This window comes from Haliaeetus leucocephalus, unplaced genomic scaffold (assembly GCF_000737465.1).
Source record: "Haliaeetus leucocephalus isolate CR32 unplaced genomic scaffold, Haliaeetus_leucocephalus-4.0 Scaffold636, whole genome shotgun sequence".
Taxonomy (NCBI): domain Eukaryota; kingdom Metazoa; phylum Chordata; class Aves; order Accipitriformes; family Accipitridae; genus Haliaeetus; species Haliaeetus leucocephalus.
The window spans coordinates 510,444-528,265 of record NW_010973072.1 but is presented as its reverse complement, the minus strand read 5'-3'; the positions used below and the strand labels follow the sequence as shown (position 1 = coordinate 528,265).

The following is a 17,822-nucleotide window of genomic DNA, read 5'->3' as shown; positions in this document are numbered from 1 at the left end:
CCAGCCTGGGGCGCGCGGGCCACCACGGGGCGGCAGCACGCGCGCGCAAGCAGCGCCGACCGTAGGCGGAGCTTCAGACCAGGGGCGGGGCAGGGGGCGGGGCTTCCAGCCGGGAGTGCCGCTTGTCGCTGTGGTCCTGTCCCGCCGGGGGGTGGGGCGGTGATGCGCGGCCGAGGCCCCACCCCGTACCCTTGACCCGGCGGCAGAAGATGGCGGCGGTGCCGACCCTCGCCCGTCGGATCGCTCGGTCAGGTGCGCCCGGCCCCGCGGGCGAGGTGGCCCTGCGTCCCTCCGTCTCCCTTCTCTTAGGGTCAGCGTGTCCCCGTGCCCCCCGACGCGAGTAGGGGCGTCCCCGCGGCCCCTCCCTGTGTCCTCCCGCCGTGGTCAGGGTGTCCCCATGTCCTTCCTCCGTGGGTCAGGGTGTCCTCCGTGTCCCCCTGCCGTGGGTCAGGGGGTCCCCATGTCCTCCCTCTGTGGGTCAAGGCGTCCTCCGTGTCCTCCCACCGTGGGTTGGGGTGTCCCCCCACCCTCCTTCAGTGGGTCAGCGTGTTCCCCATGTCCCCACCCTGTCTGCGCTGAGCAGTTTTGGGGAACACCTCCCACGCCCGTGGGGGCTGTGCCCTGCCCGGCCCTAACTGCTTCTGTCCCCCCCAGGTGTGCGCCCCCTCTGCCGCTGGCCGTTGTCATGGGGCAGAGCCTCCCGGCAGCCCCCTGGCCTCCCGCTCGCTCCATGTCGTGCCTTCAGCAACAACAAGATCCTGGTGGAGCTGGATGAGAGCTCAGGTATGGCGGGTGGCACCACTATGGTGTCACCCTCAACCAACCGGGCATTGTGGGGCACAGGCAGGGCCCCTTCCATGCCTGCCCCACAGCACGTGTGGCCTGGGGCCTGCAAAGCCACCAAAGCCCTGGATGTTCCAGCTTCAGCTGCTTAGTGCCCTCAGAGAGAAGCGTTTGGGGACGGGAGTTTCACCGGTCATGGGCACTTCAGGTGGCTGGGTGCTGCTTGGGTGCCACAGGTAAACCCTAGCTGTCACTGTGGGCAGACCTCATGCTCTGTCCCCTGCCCATGTGTTGTCTCCTCTGTGGGGTCCCTGCTTTGGGGACCTGGTAGAGTGGCAGATGCTCCTTCAGGGAGCAGCTGTCAGAGTTTTCTGTGTCCTGGCTGCCAGGAATAGCTGTCACAAGGCCACGTCACTGCACCGAACAAAGGGTGCCTCTTCTTGAGGTTTCCCAGGGCCTGCCTTTAGCTGCCAGGCCCCTGGCTGAGTCCTCACGCTGTCCCTGGCCTGGGCATGGCTGCAGCACCCAGACTAAGCACTCAGTGAGGGCCTTTTGGGGTAGGGTAGTGCTGTTTGGGAGGAGGCAAGGGCTCAGAGCCCTTCCTGCGGTGCTGGCCAGGGTGGCAGTGCTGCCGGCAGGTTCAGAAAGGTGTGTGATCCCCTGGGCATGGGATGTTTGCTATGACAGAAGCTGGAGACTTGACCTTATCCAGTGAGCCCAGAGAGAAGGGAACTGTTGGGCACCATGACCCCAAAAGTGCCTGGTCTTTAGGACACACGGCACGCCACGGCATGCATTCTCGTTCATGCTCCAGATTTACCGCTGGCTGAGTGAGCCTGGCTTGCGGGCAGATCTGGGCAAAGGCAGGGCCCTGCTCTTGGCCCCACCACTCTGGGGGCTTTTTGAAGAGCCAGGAGTGGAAAGACATGATTTGGGTGAGCAGGGAGGCAGGTGAAGCTCCCTTGGGCACATGCTGCCGTGATGGGGAGTTTTGATGTCTCTGTATTTACCATGGCACAGGCGTCGCCATGATGAAGTTCAAGAGCCCTCCAGTCAACAGCCTCAGCCTGGACTTCCTCACTGAGTTTTGCATAAGCCTGGAGAAGCTGGAGAATGACCGGGCCTGCCGGGGCGTGATCTTTACATCTGTATGTGTTGTCCTGAGCTTGGGGTGCGAGCTGCGGGGCAATTTGGCAGGCACGGGTGCTGTTCCCTTGCTTGTGTTTGGTCTCTTGGCTCCCTGATCACTGGCATGGGAGGGCCGGGAGGCAGCTTTTATTGGCTCTGGAAGGAGGGGAGGAGGTTCCTGGAAGGGCTGTGCTCTTTCTTCCATGCCCTTTTCTAGCAGAAGAATAACTGCTGAGTATTGTCATTTGTCATTAAAATCAAGCTGCTTAAATGCAAACCTGACACATCCCTTGAGATCTCTTGAACTGCCTGGAGGGAGCTGCTAGGAGATGCCACTGTTTATTTTCAGACGTGATGTGGTTACAAGGTGGTTCCTAGGAATGGTACAGGACAGGTTTTGTGCAGCATGGCTGATGTACCCTCACAGGGACCCTGATGATGAGAAATTGTGCTGCAAGCAGAGGGTCCCAGCCCTGTAGGCCATGGTGATGGGATGATCCAGGCCGTGGAAGCACTGGGGAGATTGTTTCAGAACCCTAGAAGACTCTGGTTTATGTCATATTTAACTAGCACTTTCCCTTTCCTCAGCCTGCCAGGCCGAGTGCGTTAGAGGGCTAAAGGGTCATCCCTGAGCAGTGACTCTATGTGACGTTTGTGTTTTCCCAATTCCAGGCTGTCCCCAAAATCTTCTCATCTGGCCTGGACATCACTGAGATGTGTGGGAAGAGCATGGAGCACTACGCCGAGTTCTGGAGAGCCGTGCAGGAGATTTGGCTCCGGCTGTATGGCTCCAACATGGTGACAGTCGCTGCAGTCAATGTATGTCCTTTAGATGTGCTTTCCTAGTCACCCCGCATAGTCTGTCACTTGCTGTGGCTTGTTTGCACCGTGTGAGCAGGGACAGCCAAAAAATCAGGCTTGTCAGTGCTGAAACAAATACAGGCATGTATTTGTTGGGATGTCTGGGCAAAGTACCTGTCTGTTGGTTCAGCGCATTGGGGTGTGGGAAGGTATAGAATCATGGGATGTTGCAGGCTCCATGTAAGCTGCAAGTGCTGCTGGGGTACAGCAGCATTTCAGCTGCCATGGAGAGCTTGCACAGCACTCATGTCCTGCCGATGGGGGCTGAGGTGCCCTTGGCAGTGTTTTGTGCAACAAGAGCCATACCCTGCTCCAGGAACTCAGCTGGGAGTCTGTCCTCCAGGCTGAAGGACCAGGAAGAGGGCTGTAGGCCAGTGGTAAAGCCCAGAGGGGCGTCAATGGCAGACGAGTACTGGAGAAGCCAAGCAGTTGGCGTAGGAGTCCAAAGGATGCCTGTCACGTGCCCACTGGCTGCTTTGTCACTGACGAGACTCATAGGAATCACCCAGGATCACTTGCTTGGCCGTTGAACTGCTTTGCTAGAGGGAGGAGACAGGAGGCAGCCCTGCAGTGCCGCAAGTGCTTGTCCTCTGCCCTGTGGGCAGCGATGCTTTGTGCAGTGCGGTTTGTCATAAACTCTTTTTTCACCTGGTTTTACTCCTCCAGCCATGGTTCTTGGCCAGCAGGGAAGTGCTGTCTGAATCTCAGTGTCCATAGATGGGTTGTTGCCTGCTTGGTGTCTTGTTTTCATTTTTCAGTGCAGCGCTGCTTTGGCAGCTCACAGTTCTGTGTCTGTCCATAGACTGTCTTTGAAGGCAGCTGGGTCTCTGAGCAGCTTCCCGCAGGCATCCTGTGCAGGGCTAAGCAAGCACTGAGTCGTGGCAAAGGTGGTTGCAAGTGGAAGTTTTATAGACAGAAGGTGTTACAAAGCCCCTGGACGGAATTATTTCTGTGGCATTTAGGGTTACAGACTCAAGTAGACTTAAAAACTCATGTAGGCTTACAAGATAATGCCGTAGCAAATCTGCACTGCAGGGTTTGCAACCTGAGTAACGCGGATTAATTAACTAGACTTCCAGGCTGGAAAATGCAAGAAACAAAGAGCATTGCAAAATGAAAGGATAATCCCTGGTAAACCTATCAGAAATCTTCTTTAGGGCTGTTTTGAATCAGGTAATCAGAGACTTGGGGGACATCTGCCTTGTCACCCTGTGTCTTCCCTGCTCTGGAGGAAACAGCAAGGCTGGGGGCACAGGGACGTTTGTAACCATGACCTAGACTCACTCCTTCCTTCTCTTTGCCAGGGGTCCAGCCCGGCGGGAGGCTGTCTTGTTGCCTTGTCGTGTGACTACAGGATCATGGTGGAGAACCCCAAATTCAGCATTGGCCTGAACGAAGCCCAGCTGGGCATTGTGGCTCCCTTCTGGTAGGCCAGTGCCTCCCACATCTAGTGTCATGTGTAGGAATTCATCTTCAAGGAATTTATTAATCAGTTTAACTGGCTTCTGAGATACAGTTTTATGTGTCGGTGATCAGGTAGTTGCAGCTGCAGGAGACAGCACCTCGTTTCTTTGTCCTATCCTGCAGGTGTCTGAAAAGCTTTCAGGCTGCAGAATGTCCTCACATCCTTCACCAATGAGGACCTTAGCTCTGACTCTGCAGTCAGCTCCGAAACTAGTGCTGGTAGATGTCCCTGGTCAGGCTCAGTCTGGGAATATGCTTTTCTCTGGATACACGCTGTGTACCTGCAAAATCCCTTAGCTGTGGAGATCTCTGAAAGCGTAGGGACACTAATATACTAAGGCACAGGTCCTTAGTTGCCCTAAGAACATGTAAATGTACTGTTGGAAAGGAGCTTTCCAATCACAGCAAGTGGGCACAGCTGCGACCTGTGCACTGAAGGTAAATAGAGCAGCTCTTGTGGAGAGAAGGGAGAACTCTGTTGGGATAGTACTGAAAATGGCTCTGCTTGCCTTTGCGCAGTGTGGCTCAACTCGTAGCTACTGTTTAGAGACCCGTGCCTGTGGAGTGGGGCCAAGTGTGCTCTTAGCTTTGTTGTCTGGGTGCAGCTGCTGCAGGGTGTTTCTTTCCCTGACCGTGACTTTTCCTCCCATCTCTTCTAGGTTTAAGGACACATTTGTGAATGTTGTGGGACACCGAATTGCTGAACGCTCCCTTCAGCTGGGCTCCCTCTACCCTGCACCTGAGGCCTTCAAGTTTGGCCTTGTGGACGAGCTGGTGCCAGAGGAGAAGCTCCAGGAGAAGGCTATGGCTGTTATGGCACAGTGGCTGGCCCTTCCTGGTAAGGGTGGCACCTCTAACAGAGGAAGAGGGGATTTGATCTGGGTGGGAAGGACAGGTACCGGGGCTGGTACCTGGGACCTATGTAACAGTTTCCTTTTAAAGGGAAGGTGTGGATGGCTGGGAGGTAGGAAAGCTCAGCACAGCGGTCCAGGCAGCCTTGGGCTAACAGAGATGGGCTTGCCAGTGCCCCCGCGTGGGAGGACAAAGTGCTGGGTGTGCAGGACATGTGGCTGCAGCTCAGCTCGCCCTGCCAGCCCTGCTGAGTCAATCCGGAGGTGTCTGAGCTGTGGATACAAACTGAATCTCTGTCTGTCAGTGGAGGTGTTACCCCAGGAAAGCTGCCATGGAGTTAAGGGAACAGGCTGGGTGAGAGTGCCTGGGTGGCAGCCAGTCTGCCTTTGTGGTCTGGATCAACTCTCGGCACTCTGCTGAGCTGGGGATAGGGACAGGGGTGTGAGGACAGACAGCAAGTGCAGACATCACATGTGTGTTTGGGCTGTTCTGTGACTGGCAGCACACGGTTCCTGGGCTGGGAGAGGGATCTCCACTGTCCTGGGCTAGGTCTGAGCTATCCCATCCTGTGCCACCTCCTAAGGACTGCAAGGAGGTGCAACTACGTATCACCCTTCAGCTGCTCTTTCTGTAGAAACCTGAATGAAACTGCGCAGAAATGGATGGGTCACAGGACTGTCACTTTGAGTCCCAGCCTTGGAAGAGGGTCACTAAACAGCTCTCTCCCCTGCTGTCCTGGTGTTAGAGTGATGACTCAGCCCCTAAGAGTGGGGAGCACGTCTCTCTCACAGGAGGAGCTGTGCTCTCTCCTGACTTCCAGGAGGCACCATGCAGATCCTTCCCCAGAGCCCTAAATCAGAGCCAGGAGGAGTCTGTCCAGCCAAGGGTGTCTGTAGCACACAGGTGCTGGAGCGATTCGGGGTTGCCAGTGCATGTGGGGTTGGTCATCATTTCATCACCACAGATGAAGCACACCGAGAGTGCATATGCAACATCCGTGCAACGGATGTGCTGCTGCATCACTGCACGTGGCTCTGTGTGTGTGTGAGCAGATGTGTGCTCGAGGCATCGGTCAGCTCCAGCAGCCAGCACTGCTCCAGCAGCATCCATGTGTTTGTGTGGAATGGCACAGGCCCAGAGCCTGTTGGGATGAGCTCGAGGGGACTGTGCTGCTGGCTTTTGTACGCTGTGTTTGGCATGAGCAGACTGTCTTGCCAAAAATCAAAGGGGTTGGGTTGGGGGAGCTTAGAGCCAGAGCAGTTTCAAATAGTGGAGAATTTTGTTTGGTTACCACTGTCCTCAGCCTGGTGGTGTGTATTGGGGTGGGGGCTGGACCCCGAAGGGTGCAAAGAGAAGGAGGTGCACAACTTCTTGTCATCTGTCCCAGTAGATTGGTCATTTCCCAACTGAGCAGTACAGATCATGATTTATTGTATGAGAATTTATCCAGTTCAGCTTCAGCTGGTGGGTTTTTCTTACATCTTTCCCTGCGGGTTTAAAGAGCCCTTTGGTGTGCGGTACCTCCCCATTTGGAGGCACCTGCACATGGTGGCACTGGCTGAGAGCTGGTCAGGGGTGAGGACCATGCACGTTCCCCATCCTCACTCTCCACAGACCATGCCCGTCAGCTCACCAAGTCCATGATGAGGAAGGTGGTGTTAGACCGCCTGGTAGCTCACCGGGAGGAAGACATTCAGAACTTCATCAGCTTCATCTCAAAAGAGTCCATCCAAAAGTCACTTCGCATGTACATGGAGATGCTGAAGAAGAGGAAGAGCTAAGGAGCCAGCCGCCCGGGGCCCGGTCCCAGGAGCTCAGGTGACCCTCTGAAATGCTGCAGTAGCTGTAGACTTTCACAGTGAAGCTGTCTGCAGTGTCAGCAATTGGTGATATGCTGCCCGCTCCCATGGCCGCCCCAACCTCCTCTTCCCCTTAGTCCTCGTAGAGTGCCTGACACCACCACTGCCTTTCCTGAGAGTGGGGAGAGCTGCCTGCTCAGCTCCCTGAGGAATGGACAGGGAGAGGGTCTTGACACTGCTGTGGCTTGAGCCTGCCAGTCCTTGGATATCCTCCTTCTTGTCCAACAGCTAATTGTGAAATGAGATTTGTCAATAAAGTCTTCAATGAGGTAGGAGATGGATGCTTCGTTCCCCAGCCTGTCTGTGGTCACTGCTTCCTGCCTGGTGGCCTGTTCCTGGGCTCTGGTTTGTGGTGGGCTGGGGGAGCTCTGCCATGAGGCACGTGGGCTGGGGGGTCTGGGCACGGCCAGTGGCCGGCTACGACCCTCCTCCAGACTGGGCCCAGAGCAGCTGACGCAGAGGGCTTGTGGATGGGGCTGCGGGGAGCACCTTCGCCAGGGTTGGTGGTGGGAGCTGGAGCTGGATCATGGTCTGTGGCCGCAGGAGGATCTCAAGCCATCAGCTTCACCTCGACTGGGTAGTGGTCGCTGACTGCCAGGGCCTGGAGGAGGGCAAGAGGTGGGGAGTTGTAACGCAGGGGTTCAGCAAGCTCCTCGCTGTGCTGGTAGGGCTGGCAGGGCAGCTGTGATTGCCCTGCCAGAACCTTCTGCCTGCTGGAGGGGGATGCAATGTCCCCAACACTGAGACACTCAACACACAAGGCTCCAATTTTGACACCTCTCATGGAGAGATGCCCAGATGTGGCCTGGGGTGGGTGCTGGCAGGGAGTGCCTGCCCTCTGGGACCCCCGTGTCTCGCTCGGGAGCTATGTGCCAGCTATGGGTGGTTGAAGATTGTCTTGGATTGCCCCACACCCCTGGAATCCTGCCTGCGCCTGCCCATGAAAGGCCATGAAAATCCCCGTGCATCTCATCTCTTCCCCATGGGGACAGGCAATGACCCCAGATCCCCTCTCCTGTTTCCACTCATGTGAACCTCGTCACCCCGAGCTCCCCATTAGCTGGCTGCAGGCTGTCATGTCCTGTGAGGGGTGAATGGCTTACGCAGGGGCTGTGCTGGCATCCCAGCAGGCAGGCACTGGGCAGCGGCACAGGTGCTGCAGCCAGAGCCTGCTCGGGCTGCTGCTAGAGCTGCTTCAACTCTATTTTTGAGCTGATACTTAAATGCGGCAGCTATGTGGCTGCACCAGGCTGCCTAATCCTGAACAGATGTCGGCAGCCCCACAGCTGGTGCTGCTCTGGGCAGCTCAGCTTTGGTGCCTGTTTGAGCCCTGGGTTTGCAAGCCCAGCTCACCTCCTCCTGCTCCAGCTGGAAAGCGCGCTGGAAATTGTAGATGGCAGCTGAATTCGGCACGATGCTTCTCTTCAGCTTTGCGCCGCACACCACGATCCTGCCAGGGAGATGTGGGCAGTGGGTACCACTCCTGCCCCCACGCTTGGCTGCTGGTGGTGTGGGATGGGCAGGGGGGTGCCGGGGACAGGGATGGCAGTGCCGTGGTGGTGCTCACCTGTCATAGGCACAGTCTGACTTCCCCACGGTGGTGTCAGTGCCATCGGGGAGCAGCCACTTGAAGATGTCGCTGGTGCGCAGGCGGATGGCCGACCAGTCGCTCGGCTGGACGTAGGCGCAGTCAGCGTTGAAGTCCCCCAGGAACATGATGTTCTGCGATGGGAAGATGGGGGGGACTTGTGGCGGCTGGGGAATGGGGCTGCTCCTGACACCAACCCTCCTGTGGGGGTCAGCCCTGGGTGCCAGGGCATCCCCTGTGGCAGGGGACAGGGCAGGAGCAGGGTCCCCATCCCACCACCCTTGCACCAGCCGTGCTCGCCTCAGAGTGGGGACCCAGTGTTGGTTGAACGGTCCCCAGGGCTCAGTGCCCACCCTCGGTGCCACCCCTGGTGCCGGTGGCACTCACATCAGTCCCCCACTTGCTGATGATGGCCAGGTAGACGTCGTAGAGCGCATCAATCTCAGCAACGGCATCGTGTGGAGCCGAGTGCAGTGGCACCAGCACAAACTCTTCCACCTCTGCCAGGGGAGAGGGACGTCAGCCTCACAGCCACCCCACGCCACCACCTTGGGGCCACTCATCCCCCTGCTTACTGGTGTGAGGTGCTGAGACCCTCAAGATGAACGGCTCCCGGCTGAAGACATCCTGGGGGTCCTCATATTGGTAGGTGTCCACCACGGACACAACGTCTGTCCTGTGGGATGAAAGGGATGGTGACCCTAGGTCTTGGCACAGCCCCTGTGTCCCCTCCATGGTGTTGGTGGCCCTGCAGTGCTGCAGGACAGGTGGCAGCACGCCGAGCCCCGTTACCTGTAGATGAAGAGGTACATCTCCTTGTAGTTGTCCCGTCCCAGGGGGCCGCTGATCTCGTAGTCATACGGGGATGTGGACATGCTGCAGAGATGCAAAGGCAAGACGGTGACATGGCTGGTACTGTCCTGGGGTGGCCTCAGCATAGCCAGGGGCTGGGCAGCCATGGGGTTGGCACCAGCTTGTCCTGCTCTGCTGTCCCCATGGGCCACTGTGCCCCAGCTACGGGGTGACATGGGCAGTAGTGGCTCCGAGCCACCCTGCTGTCCCTACCACCGTGGGGTGGCTCCTCGGGCATGGCCAGCTGCTGGCAGGACATGGGGCGGCTCCTGCCACCCCTTTCTCTGCAGGGACGCTCCCCAACTTCATTTGCAGCAAAGCTAAATTAGGTTAATGAGCAGCCCGGGGCCCCGCAGAGCCTGGCGTCACCCTCCCTGCCCTGGCTGCTTTGTGGCCATGCTGGAGGGGACACCAAAGGGGTGAGGACATGGGCTGGGTGTACCTGCTCAGGAGTACTCGCTGCCTTTCAACAAGGCAGTGGCAGCCTCCACCCAGCCCCAGCCTGTGCCCTTGCCCAAAATGGGGTCAGCACCCAGCTGGCGAAGGGGCTGCCGCCCTGCAGTGGCCAGTTTTAGCCCACCCCAGCAGCTCCTTTTCCTTCTGGGGTGCCTGAGCCTCTCGCTTCAGAGCATCATCTGCTGCTGGGTCCATCCTGGGGTCCCCCTGTCACTCACGGGGTCTTGGGGTGCAGGGGGCTGCCTGCCCCTGCCCCCTTCATTCCCCATCTCACCTCTGCCTTGTCCTGTTGGATTTTGGAGACAGAGCTTGCCAGTGCTGTTTCCATCCTGTGTGCTCTGGTGGGATTGTAGGTTTTGGAGGGGTTTTGTGCCACTTGTATCCCTCTCCCCCTCCCTGGATTATTCCTGGTGGCTTTTTCAGTGCCTGCTCAAAGCTTCAGCCCCAGCAATTTTCTCCTATTCCCCTTTCCAAAAACAAACCCTCTGACAATGGACTAATTTTTTGCCTTTTGCTGCTCAGGCGGCTTGGCTTTCCCTGCTAATACTGGCGTCTCAGCCCAGGCGCTCTCGGCCCCAGCCCCGCTTGTACCTGTTGAGCTGCTCCATGAGCTCAGTGACAGCGCTGAGGTCGGAGTCGCGCACCTCCTGCACCAACACCACATCGTAGCGGGACAGGATCTGCGAGGCCAACAGGGATGGTGATGGTGAGTGGGTGCCTGCCACCAGCTCAGGTCACTCTCTCCCACCCTTTTCCCGGCCGGTCACCCTGACACGGTGCTGGGTGCAGCACCACAGGGACTCACATGTCCCTTGGTGCTGGGGCAGATGTCCCCACAGAGGGCTCAGAGGGACTGCACGGTGTGCCTGGTGCCCCACCTTGGTCCCCACCAAGCCTTCATCCACTCAGGACATTCCCAGCACTGGGATGCCATCCCATCCCCATCCCCGTCCCCATGTGTCCCTGGCACAGGAGCCACATTTCGTGTCTGCCCTAGCACACAGCCTATCCCTGCATGGCACGGCTGCACTCACGCTGACGATGATGCCTGCCACTCCCTCGTTGGACATCTTGGTGTCACCGAACGCCTGGATGTTGAAGGCACCGATGCGCAAGGTGGCGGTGGCTGGGCACGGGAGAGCCACAGTCAGCAGGAACAGTGCCAGTGCCATGGTCGCCATCCTGCCAGGAGGGATGCTGAGCCGCAGGGATGCAGTGATGGGAGCCGAACTTGGAAAACTGCTTTGGATTTGGGGACAGAGCAAAAAAACCCATGTAGGTCCTTCTTAAGTCCTGGTGTGCAACAGTGTGCCATGGTGGGCACTGCCCGGAGCAGCCTGCGGAGCTGGTACGGGCTGTCTCCTGGCTTGCCAGTCCCAGGGGAATATAAATCCCGTCCTGCCATGGTGAATCCGCCCGGTAGTGCCTCTTCCAGCCCCTGGGATTGCCCAGCTCCACTCCCCGCCAGGATGCCTCCATCGCCCGCCAGCCCCAGCCACCGCCACCGGCACCCCAGGCTACTCCGTGTCCTTAAACTTGATTGCAGTCTGTGCTGTTGGGGTAAGGGAGTGACTCCTCATCCCAGCTCGTCCCAGCTCATCCCAGTCCCTTGTGGTTCGCAGCTGAAGGTGCTGAGCCCAGATCCATCCTTACCTTGCCGAGTGCGCAGCACTTCTGCCCTCCCGGCAGCAGGATGGGCGGCTTTATTCCCGATGGAAGTGCCAGCAAAGCAGGATGAGTCGGCCACCCCGTGGGGTTTTTGGCATGGCTTTGGGCTCCTTCCTACATTGTGAAACCAAAAACCCACGGGGCGGCAGGGTGGGGCCAGCATAGCTGCTCCTGTGCTGACGCGGTGAAGTGCGGCCAGGGAGGCGCGGTGAAGTGCGGCCGGGAGGCACGGTGGTGCTGGGGCATCCCAGCAGGGCTGGGTGGGTGCATGGGACTCGAGGTGTGGCAGCTGGGGTGGCCCCCCGGGTCGCAACACGGGGCACAGCGGCCAGGCAGGTGGTGAAGGGCGATGGCCTTAACGTGGGTGATTCAGACAGTGTAATTAGAGGGGAGGGAAGGAAATGGTGGGGTGTCTGGGTCAGGCAGGTTGAGCACCACCAGCCTTGGCAAGAGGGGGCAGCTGCAAACCCCTGCAGCAGCCCCAGCAGTCACCCAGAACAGCCCCACTTGTGCCCCAAAGCAGCCCCAGTTGTCACCTTAAAGCAGCCCCACTGGTGACCCAAATCAGCCCCACTGATGACCCAAAGCAGCCCCAGCAGAGCTGGCATCTCCCGCGCCTGCACGTGGCAGCTCCCCAGCCGGGGGAGTGGGCGGCTTTGCCGGGGTGCCGGCAGCGGGGCGGCCAGGGAGGCAATGGCTGCTCATGCTGGGGCTTGCCAGGCTCGCGTGTGCGCCGCCAGGTTTTGCATCCTCGCACCCAGTCACAGGATGAGTCCGGTGTCCCTCAGCACCATGATGGCACCGAAATCCCCCCAGGAGGCACCGAATCCCCCAGGAGCTGACTCACGTCCCCTGTCTCCCCCCACCCTCACCATCAGCGCCCTGTCAGCTGCCCTGCAGCCAGGCGGGCGCCAGCAGGTTGTGGCCCTGCAAACCGGTGGAAGAGCATCCTACAACCCAGCAAGGGGGGCCAAATCCTGCCTGGATCCTCCCAGGCCCTGCCCAGTGTCCCTGCTTTTGCTGCCAGCAGAGGGGAGCAGTGGTTGCCACCCCGTGGGTCCAGGTCTCTCGATGGTGGGAGGGGAACCCCAGCCCTGGTGGGGCTGCCCCTGGCAGGGGGATGGGGGGGCTCAGGTGTGGGGGTGGTGGGGTGGGGGCTGAAGGGACCTCCGTCCAGAGCTGCAAGGGCTGGAACAGGCTTATTTTTTAATGGAAGCAGAGAGCATCCCATTCCCCCAAGACCCCAAAGAGCAGCTCCTTGCAGAGACAGTGGGCAGCTTGGCTGGTACTGGTGGTGCGTGAGCTCCCACGAGGGATGCAGGTGCGTGCTGGGGCATCCTGGTAGCCGCCAGCACGGGGATGGGCTCAGCGGGCTTTCAGGGTCACCTCCACTGGGAAATGGTCGCTGACGGCCAAAGCCTAGGTGCAGGGGGGAAAGCAGAGAGGCAGCTGAGCTCATCTGGACCCACCACGACTCTCGTGGCTGGCTGGGATCCAAATGCCCCACTCCAACCCCAAAATTTAGAGCGTATCCCAAATTGCTCAGGCTGGAGGGTAGCATCGGTGCAGGGGTTGGGGCCGGGCCACCCTTGGGCACACCCTGGGGAACAGAGAGCCCACCCGCACTCCCAGGAGATGTGGTGGGTTGGATCCCAGTGCCAGTGGGCTCACGTGCCCCGGCCCCTCACTCACATCCTTGTTCTGGAGGTGGAAAGTCTTCTGGAAATTGTTGATGGTGGCGGAGCCAGGCTCGATGTCCTGGCGCAGCACGGTTCCACAGGCGATAATGCTGCTGGGGCATCGTAGGGGTGTTAGCACCCGCCAGCCCCCTCACACCAGCCCCCACACCTCACCACGGCACCCACCGGTCATAGGCACAGTCGGTGGTGGTGGTGACAGTGGTGTCAGCACTGTCGGGGATGAGCCACTCGCAGGCGTCCAAGGAGCGCAAGCGGATGGATGGCCACTGGGCGCTGGTCACGTAGGAGCAGTCGGCATTGAAGTCACCCAGGAGGAGGATGTTCTGTGGGGCAGTGCGCTGTGTCCCTGCCCACAGACCTTATGGGGCACCAAGGGCTCCCTAAAATCTTAAGGGGCAGCAAGAAACCCCTTCTGGGGCTCCCCAGCACAGTGGGACAAGCCCCCAGTAAAGACAGCAGAGCCACCCAACAAATCCCTGCCCGGACATTGCCAGTGTGGCACCCAATCCAATGGGTATGAGAGGTCTCCCATGGGACACATCCATCCGAGGACAGCTGCCAGGATGTGCGGTGGCCGTTCCCTAGCCCACCCAGCTACCCCGGAGAGGAGCCAAGCTACCCGCCGCCGCTTACGTTAGTTGCCCACTTGTTGACAACATCGGTGTAGACGTCGTAGAGCGCGTTGATCTCATCCGCCGCGCTGCTGGGCTTGGCATGCAGGGGCACCATCACAAACTCCTCCACCTCTGCCAGACAGGCGGCTGTCAGCCCCTGGCTTAGGTGCAGCACCCAGGAAGGGAAAGGGAACCCCAGGGGACACCCCTGGGCCAAGCCCCAGCTATCAGCCAGGAAAAACATGCTAAAGGGAAAAAGTGCGTTGGCTTTTTGTGGTCTGCCTGTCCTCCAGGCTGGAATTTCCAGTGGGGAGCTGCATCCCTCCATGCGTGGTTTGGGGTTTGCTGCTTGTTTCCTATCAGTTTTTCCAAGCTGCCATGGTTTTGGGAAGGAGACAGGGGTGGGAGAGCAACGGGAGAGTGTGTGTGCCTTGGGGAGCTTCTCGGGAGGTGGAGGTGATGGCATGAGGTAGGGATGGCACAAGGTGGGAGATGGGAGGTGATGAGAGATGGCAGGCGACGGGAGATGGCACATGATGGGGGATGGCACGTGATGGGAGATGGTACGTGATGGGAGATGGTACGTGATAGCATGTGATGGGAGATGACATGGAACTGGAGGAAGTAGATGATGGGTAGCAGGTGATGGGATGTGGGACACAATGGGAAACAGCTGGAGACATGATACGGCATGCAACTGGAGAGAGCACGATGGGAGATGACAGGCAATGAGAAATGGGAGATGGTGGGAAATGGCACATGGTGGGAAACAGTAGGCAGTGCTGGCCATGCTGGACAGGTACCCAGGACCCCTGGGCACCCATGGGTGGGAGAAGGCCCCACAGCAGTGAAGGACCCCAGTGGAGCACCTGAGCTGGGCTCCAGGGTGCAACCCCCCCACCTGGCAGGCACAGCTCCAGGCTCAACCCCACACAGAGGGTAACCCGTGCCAGATCCGGGCAGCCCCCAATGCTGTCTCTGCTCACGTGTGGTGGGTGAGGAGAACTTCACAATGAAGGGCTCCCTGCTGAAGGTATCAGTCCCACAGGGCTCGCAGCCATCATCGTAGTAGTAGCTTCCCAGCACAGAGACCATATCCGACCTGAGGGAGCAGAGCAGGGCAGCCCCCAGCACCGCTCCTGCTGCAGCCAGGGCCCCCAAAGGTACCCACCACCCTTTGGGAGCTGCAGGGGGGGACAGCGGGTGACACAAGGGATGCTGGGCCCTGGCGTCATCCCTTACCTGAAGATGAAGACATACTGCTCCTTGTAGCTGGTCCGACCCAAGGGCATGCTGTCCAAAAAGCTGTATGGGTGTGGGGATGCACTGGGAGCGAGATGCGGAGAGGGTGAGAGGAGGCTGCTGGTGTCCCCCAGCACCCATCGGGCTCTCTCTGGCAAGGCAGAGGTGCCCCAGCACAGCAAGACACCAGCTGGGATCTGTCCTGACATCCCATGTGCAGACACCTCCCGCCCTGCGCCATCGGGGTCACCTGTTGAGCTGGTCTATGAGCTTCTTCACAGCACTCAGGTCGGTGTCCTGGACCTCCTGCACCACGGTGATGTCATACCCCAACAGGATCTGGGGGGACAAGCTCAGAGCTGCTCACCCCTGGCTGGGAGCTGCTCGTGGAGGCACCCGTGGGTGCCTGGGCTGGGCTGTGAAAGCTCCCAGGCTGGAAACAGGGGCAGGTAGCAGGGACCCGAGAGCCCAGAGAGGGAGCTCCTCTGCTGATGCCAGTGTTCTCTGTCTTGAAAGAACCCTGAGGTGACACAGTGACCTCTAACACCCATCTGCCTACCACCCACCATCCCAGCAGCTCCTCGCTTGCGGGCTGCTCTACGTGAGGAACCTGGGCAGCACCGAGCATCACCCATTCTTCGCTGAGGACCGGGAAGAGTGGAGATGGACCGAGGTTGGAGATGGAGATGGGGGGAAGAGCAGATTTGTGGATGGATGGAGGCAGGGATGAATGAATGGAGGTGTGGGTGGATGGAGTCATGGATGGATGGACGGACAGATGGATGGGTGGATGGATGGGGGCATAGGTAAATGAATGGGGGTGTGTGGACAGGTGGATTGATGGGTGGGTGGATGCACAGATGGACACATGGATGGACAGATGCCTGAAGAAAACTAGTGTCTGACTGCCCCAAGCTGGCTGCATCCCAGAGACCAGAGAGTGGCCAGGACTGCTCCTCTTCCCCAGCACTCACAGAGACGATGATATCTGCGATAGTCTGGTTGGACATCTTGCTGTCCCCAAACACCCTGATGTTGAAGGCGCTGATCTTCAGCGTGGCAGCCATGTGTAGCAGGAGAGCTGCAACAAGCAGCGACAGCACCAGCTTCGAGGCCACCATCCTGCATGAGTGGGGCAGGGATGGGCTCAGCACCCCTGGCTGGGAGAGGAATTTGGCACAGATGACGAGGGTGACTAGGGTATTATTCCCACTGGCCGAACTTGTTTTCCTAGGAGGCATCCGTTTTCCAGCAAACTACCAAGACCCAGGGATGGTGCACTACCCTCCAGCCATCCAGCTCCTGCCTCATGCGAGGCCTCATCCTGCCTGTCCCCCCTGGAGGGAGGGACGCCAGACCACCTGTGAGGTTGGAGTGGATAATTCACTGGCAAAAGAGCAAATGCCATTTCATGGTAATGCAGAACAGTCACTTCCTCATTCACTGCACTCAGCCCAGACACCTCCCCTGACCCAGGGCAGGCAGCAGCAGCCGGGGACACCGAGGTCCTTGGCTTGTGCCTCTCCCATCCCTTCTTGGGTCTGTGCCAGAGACCCAAAGGAGCCTACAGCTGCCGTGCTGGGACAGAGCAAGGGATGGATCCCCCCCCAGCACCCCTTCCCACCTCCTTCCCTGCCTGGACCATCCTCACCTGGCATATCCTGCCCCCCCCTCTCCCCCAGCATTGCCCCTGCCCCATCCTCACCCACGCTGGATTCTCCCGGGACCCCCATCGAGGCAGCACAGCAGCTCATGGGGAAAGGCATTTGGGAAGTATTTCCCGTGGCGCTCAGCTCCCTGGGGTTATATTTCACCAGCGGATGGGATCCGAGCCCTTCCCAAGCCCAGGCACCCTGAGCACCTGGCGCCGGTGGGAGCCCTGATAAGACGGGCTGAGAGGACTGGCAAACACCCCGGCTTTTGGCACATGCGAAGCCTGGCCCGAGGAAGCGCTTGCTGCCCCCAGGCCTGCTTTTTCTTCTGGGGCAGCTGCTCTAGTTAAATCCTCACCTTTATCCACTTGCACCCTTGCTATGACGGCAAACGCTACCATCCGTAATGCTGCAGTCTCTCCAGTTGGTAACACAGCGATTCGGTAATGCCACCATTTGGTAACGCTATGATTTGGTCACACCACAAACTGCCCAAAGCCCCGCAAATCCTCCCCGCTCCCAGGGGCACAGCAGCCTCTGCAGCCTCCCCAGTAGAGGCACACATAGAGGACTGTATCCACTTCGGGCAATGCCTTGAGCTGTGCCCAGGCTCAGTCCCAGCAGAGAGTTTCGGCAAAATTAAGCCAAGCTGGAGAAGGTGACATTGGAGAGGTGAGGTCCCGGGGCGAGGGAGGAGAGGGGAGTGGGACATACCTTTGGTGTTGTCCAAGGTCTCTGGAAGGGGAAGGAGCTGCACCTGCATTTATGGGGAGGGATGTGCTCACCTTGCCAAGTGGTCACCCAGCCAAGGAGCGTACGAGGCCGCAGGCTCCATATGGCATTTTTCACGGAAATAAAGGTCTGCTCAGTGAAAAAAACAACCCTTTCAAACAGTGCCAATACCTCCTGACACAGGTAAGGCCAAGAATGTGCTGGAATCGATAAAAACACCGACAAGAGATCTGTGAGGTGTAAGTGAATCCCAGAGACCACTGGTGGGGAATGGCAGCTCCCCAATACAGGGTGTGGGCACCTCTCACTCATCACCAGCTCCAATTTCTCTTAAAAAGTGTTTATTTCGCCAACACCAACCATTCCCATCC

The 17,822-nt window shown here is 58.8% G+C and overlaps 2 protein-coding genes across 2 annotated transcripts; one reads left to right on the top strand and one right to left on the bottom strand.

Annotated features, from left to right (window-relative positions):
• The first annotated feature begins 196 nt into the window (after nt 1-196).
• On the top strand, nt 197-7,096 carry ECI1 (enoyl-CoA delta isomerase 1). Its single transcript, XM_010578375.1, has 7 exons — nt 197-252; nt 655-783; nt 1,804-1,931; nt 2,584-2,730; nt 4,077-4,198; nt 4,896-5,074; nt 6,703-7,096. Exons 1-7 carry the CDS (start codon nt 210-212, stop codon nt 6,867-6,869), a joined length of 915 nt encoding a protein of 304 aa, XP_010576677.1. The 5' UTR covers nt 197-209; the 3' UTR covers nt 6,870-7,096.
• Nucleotides 7,097-7,497: 401 nt separating this feature from the next.
• Nucleotides 7,498-16,188, bottom strand: DNASE1 (deoxyribonuclease I). Its single transcript, XM_010578516.1, is given in 15 exon segments — nt 7,498-7,548; nt 8,301-8,397; nt 8,515-8,669; nt 8,923-9,211; nt 9,328-9,411; nt 10,435-10,523; nt 10,878-10,969; nt 12,882-12,930; nt 13,204-13,300; nt 13,377-13,534; nt 13,845-13,957; nt 14,812-14,927; nt 15,068-15,151; nt 15,318-15,406; nt 16,042-16,188. Coding segments are annotated over 15 exon segments (1,710 nt in total).
• Nucleotides 16,189-17,822: the final 1,634 nt, after the last annotated feature.